General features: G+C 35.8%; 2 protein-coding genes across 3 annotated transcripts in view; one reads left to right on the plus strand and one right to left on the minus strand.

The window, feature by feature from the left end:
- Window positions 1-813, minus strand: part of LOC108573634 (synaptic functional regulator FMR1) — a 10,086-nt gene extending 9,273 nt beyond the window's left edge. Inside the window, exons 1-2 of the mRNA XM_017936102.1 lie at window positions 748-813; window positions 301-353 (exon numbers count right to left, since the gene is read on the minus strand). Of these exons, the coding sequence (XP_017791591.1) occupies window positions 301-353; window positions 748-798 (104 nt within the window). The 5' untranslated portion in view covers window positions 799-813. The remainder of the gene's footprint in view (window positions 1-300; window positions 354-747) is intronic.
- Window positions 814-1,028: 215 nt separating this feature from the next.
- Window positions 1,029-4,934, plus strand: part of LOC108573636 (WD repeat-containing protein 44) — a 4,274-nt gene continuing 368 nt past the window's right edge. The window contains exons 1-7 of one of the 2 annotated variants that reach the window (XM_017936108.1): window positions 1,029-1,266; window positions 2,004-2,172; window positions 2,254-2,638; window positions 2,762-2,889; window positions 2,998-3,135; window positions 3,221-3,511; window positions 3,590-4,934. The exon at window positions 3,590-4,934 is cut by the window's right edge and continues 368 nt beyond it. In XM_017936108.1, coding sequence (XP_017791597.1) covers window positions 1,199-1,266; window positions 2,004-2,172; window positions 2,254-2,638; window positions 2,762-2,889; window positions 2,998-3,135; window positions 3,221-3,511; window positions 3,590-4,934 — 2,524 coding nt within the window. In that variant the 5' untranslated portion in view covers window positions 1,029-1,198. Of the gene's footprint in view, window positions 1,267-2,003; window positions 2,173-2,253; window positions 2,890-2,997; window positions 3,136-3,220; window positions 3,512-3,589 lie in introns of both variants that reach the window. The other variant, XM_017936107.1, reaches the window with a different exon arrangement.

Raw genomic sequence — 4,934 nt, forward strand, 5'->3', positions numbered from 1 at the left:
TTTATGTACATTTATAACGTTTAATGATTTTTTATCATTAATATTAAAAAACGGCAATAAATAATAAAAATATAAAAACTATAATTGTTCAACTAGTGGTAGCAAATAATACTTATAAAATTTATTCATTTTTTGAGATTGTTGACTCAACTATTAGAAATATTAGACCTCGTGTAGCTGATAAAAATAGTATAATTCTTGTGCTCAGGAGACTACACTGTTATTAGCACAGAGTATCAGGGTGAACTTTTAGGTGTATGAACATTTACAGTCTTCTTAAAAAGTAGAAAAAAAACTTACTCGTTTTCGAAAGTTACCAGAACCTCGTCTTCAAAGACATCGGTGACAAAGGCCTGAAAAAATGAAACAGAAAGTATATAAAGTCATTCGTTTAGGAATCAGAGGTGCAGCGAGTGGCGTAAGACATTCAGACATAATATCGCGATGCTTTCGGGGTACCCACGAGAGTAGCGTTTTTATAATTCCGTTATTAAGGAAATGCGTTTTCGTGAATCAGGAAAACGTTGAGATGAATCGCAACATCGAAAGCTGACGAAAATCACGCCCTGTCAAACGAGACATGGCGTCGGAGGAAGCCGCGTTACCTCGCGAACATTTGAGGACCGCGCTTTCGCGAAGTACGGGCGTCTCTTTTGTGAGATTAGAACCGCGCCACGGGTCGTGAGTTGGTCTATCCACGGCCTCAATCTTCCGCCCTGTTTTTTGTATACTTTTCACAGAACGAACCTTATAATATGCTCCGTTTTCGCCGCATACTTCGACTGTGAGATCCTCCATCTTGCTTTTGTGTGACGGCTCGCCTCCTTTGCAGCAGGCATGCTGGCGAGCGGGCAGCTGCACGAGTTCGAGGCTGCAAATTCGTTGTTCACCAATCGTACAACTCTTTTCCATGACGCAGTCTCTTTATTGGATGGACTCGTGCAGTGTTACCACTTTCGCATCGCTAATTTACGTTTAAAAGAACTAGGATAATTGAAATACGCACCAGCACATTCAGCACAGAATTGTGCACTTGTGTAACCGCTATTAGAAGTCAAATCATGACTTCGTGCCGCTTGCGATCCTGTGGCCGCTTCTACCTGGCCCTAGTATTCGCGATTTTGCGAAACGCGTGACGTGCCTTAACAGTACCGATGCGGACAAGAGTATTATTACCGATCACTCAGTGCAGACGACAATGTCTGGAAGCAGCGATTCTGAAGAATTTTTTGATGCGGAAGATGATACTTTCGACCACAGTGCACGGTAATTTTAATAATTCTCGCTTGTCAAACGATTCTGTTAAAAATCTTGAACAAAATTTTTTTTATATATTTTATACATTCGATAAAAAAATACTCTTGTATAGATTCCATAATTATCAGGATACTGCTTATGAACAATATCTATTATAAAATTCGACTCGCAATTTGCATTTTGTTTAATTCATTGTATTCCGTTCGAAATTTGTATGCGTATAAAAGTTTGTTTCACGTCGCGTTTTTTGTCTGAATTTTCTTTTCGTATCGTGTTTTTAACTAATTATTTTTGGTTAGGTCTGAATTTGAGTACTTAAATCAGTCGTTCATATGAGTGTATGCAGTTATTTCAGGGCTGATGTTTGCAAGTATTCTAGAGCTCCAATTGTTAACAGTAATAGTTCCAGAAATTTAAAAAAAAAAAATTTTCTAGTATACATTTGAAGAATTACTGATCTATTTAGTGAATAATCCTCTTGATACAGTCACACTTTATGAGTTCAGTTTTAATGAGTGTTTTAATTTACATATTTTATTTGTTTTAAATACAAGCTTGTAATAAGTTCTGATATAAAATTATAGATATTTTTGTCTTTTTTATATTGTTTAAATGTAAATATAAATAGCTTTATGTTAATAAAGTAGTAATTTAAAAATGAATTTAGCAATTTGCTAAAGTAATATAAATCTTGTTTCATATTATAAAAATTGTTTTTGTTCTAATAAAATGTTTGATTTTTATAGGAAAAATAAACAGCGTGATTCTACCAACATTGAAATACAAAATAAGGACACATCAGAATTTTCCAAAAAAGCAGATGATGATGTTTTTGTGAAACCTGCTCAACCTAAGCCAATTGTAGAACCAAAGGAATATGTACCTATAGAATTTATACTTAGTAAAGATAAATCTGTAAGTACTTGTTAACATTACATTATTATATAGGTAATATTGCATCAGCTTTTAATTAAAAAAAAATACTTATTTGAATAGGAAGAAGATGCAAAAGAATCAAGTACAGATAAAATTGTTGGAAAAAGGAGATTTCGTGAACTTAGGCAACGTATGCAAACAGAGGATGATGATATCCCAATTAACAGTTCCCCTCCAGATAGTCAAACATCATCCATTGAGGGTGTTTATCCTACTCCTTCAAAGACAACACATCCATTTAGGATCATAGAACATGATACTCTTAGTTTACAAAGTATGACATCTTTAGGGCGAGTGGGTCGAATTTTAGCTGGAAGTGGGGAAAGTACATCTGCTCCAATTGCATCAAATGTAACTCAGTGTCCCTCTTCTGCGATCCTTACCCGCGAAAGCCAGATGTCCTCCGTTGCTAGTATTCCAAGCAAAGATGAGGACACAGCATCTGGTAAGGTGTCCCAGTCCTCCAGCATCCTTACGTTATCAGGGGATCTCCTTCAGGAGTCCTCTATTAACAGTAGGTCCAGTTACACTTCTCACTCACAAAATGATAAGACTATTATGCTTCAAGAACCTGATGTCATCGCTAGTACTAAGAATAATGGAAAGTCGAATGAAGACGTTACCGTGGCCGGTATACCTATCGCACCACCAAGACGTAAAAAAAAGTCTAAAGCTCAAACGCCTACTGATCTTGCTGTACGACATTTATTACTTAATATAATGTTCTTATAACGTAAAAAATATTTATCAAAATTACTAAAACATTATTCTATCAGACAAGTAAATGTAAATTTATCATTTTAGCCTTCTACAGTAGAATTAACATTACCGGCTTCACCACTACCAAGCCCAGCAAGTACTATTGAATCCATTACTAGAGAATTTGAGCATTCTCTTGATATTCGATCTGCAACAAAGGGACAATATGTTGTTAAACCACAAGTTCGTAATATTACATACTTACATTAATATATTTTCTAAATTGTTCTAAATTAAATTGTTTATTGTTTTTTATGTTTATATGTAGGATGAAGATAAGTCAAAAGCAGAAGGTCCATCATCTGAAGAATTGGAAAGGGTAGAAAAAATGAAAGCTGAATTAATGAGTGTTAGGTCGAGCGAGAAATCCAGTAGTCCATTAGGATCCATGTCCAGTAACAGTATTGGCCGTTATTCTTTAGGTCCCCATAAACTGACTGGTTTAAGTCCGCAAGGATCAAAAGAAAGACGAAAATCAGCAGGGGATCAAGATATGGTTCAACAGTTAAATATGTTTGTAAGAACCAGAACAGATTCTGGGAAACGTCTAACAGATATGGTATGTCACTGATTAAAACCATAAGGATATCGTTTCTTTATGTTTATGTGTTAATAGCAGTATATAAATTATTTTTAGGAGATTTTGGAACAGGTGACTGTTCTAAACCTAGATACTGGAGAAAGAGTACCATTAAGTATAGCAGAAGATAAACTACCACAGTGTATCAATCCTTTGTCACTTCATATTATGAGACTTACTTCAGAATATATAAGTAATTCTAGTCTAGAGAAAGAAAAAGAAAGTGACGAGGAAAGTGTTGATAGTAAAATGTCTAGTATACCACCCGATGAAGACGTATCCGTTGGTAGAGTTCGAAAGAAAACTCAAAAACTAAAACGATTCTTAGGATCTACCGTTAAAAAGACGATGGATAAAGCAAAATCTATTGCACAAGAAGTATCTCATGCAAGACACAAGGAAGATGTCATGGATATAGTAGATGAAGTTTATCCTGGTGAACAGCAATATATTAAACTAAAAGCGTCCAATAGTCACAAAGGACCATATGAATTTAGTTGTTTACAACATGTTCAAGACTTGAGTGGTGAACATGTGGGTCCTGTTTGGTGTATGAAATTTTCCGCTTGCGGACGATTACTTGCCACTGCAGGACAAGATCGAGTTTTAAGAATTTGGGTTCTTCGTGATGCTTTTACGTATTTTCAAGACATGCGAGCTAAATACAATGCCGAAAAAGTTAGTCCAACTCCTTCCCAAGAATCCTTGGTTTCACAACAATCTATGGAAGATCCCAACGTCGTGGCTAGTGCCTTCAGTGAAATAGAAGGAACGAAAAGCCCTTTTATGCCAAAGCCATTTTGCACTTACACCGGACATACGTCGGATTTATTGGACGTTTCCTGGTCTAAAAATTATTTTGTCCTATCATCGTCAATGGATAAGACTGTGCGACTTTGGCATATATCGCGAAAGGAATGCTTATGTTGTTTTCAACACATCGATTTTGTTACAGCAATAGTATTTCATCCTCGCGATGATCGTTATTTTCTCTCGGGATCTTTGGATGGTAAACTTCGACTGTGGAATATTCCAGACAAAAAGGTAGCTGTATGGAATGAAGTCGATGGGCAAACTAAATTAATTACCGCTGCAAATTTTTGTCAAAATGGAAAATTCGCAGTGGTAGGTTCTTACGATGGTCGATGTATATTTTATAACACGGATCAGTTGAAGTATCATACGCAAATACACGTTCGATCGACAAGAGGTAAAAATTCAACGGGAAGAAAAATTAGCGGTATCGAACCTATGCCTGGTGAAGATAAAATTTTAGTTACTTCGAACGATAGCCGTATACGCTTGTATGACTTACGTGATTTAAATTTATCATGCAAATACAAAGGTTATGTTAATGTCAGTAGTCAAATTAAAGCAAGTTTCAGTCCTGACGGGCAATATA

Source organism: Habropoda laboriosa, unplaced genomic scaffold (genome assembly GCF_001263275.1).
Source record: "Habropoda laboriosa isolate 0110345459 unplaced genomic scaffold, ASM126327v1 scaffold128, whole genome shotgun sequence".
Lineage (NCBI taxonomy): Eukaryota > Metazoa > Arthropoda > Insecta > Hymenoptera > Apidae > Habropoda > Habropoda laboriosa.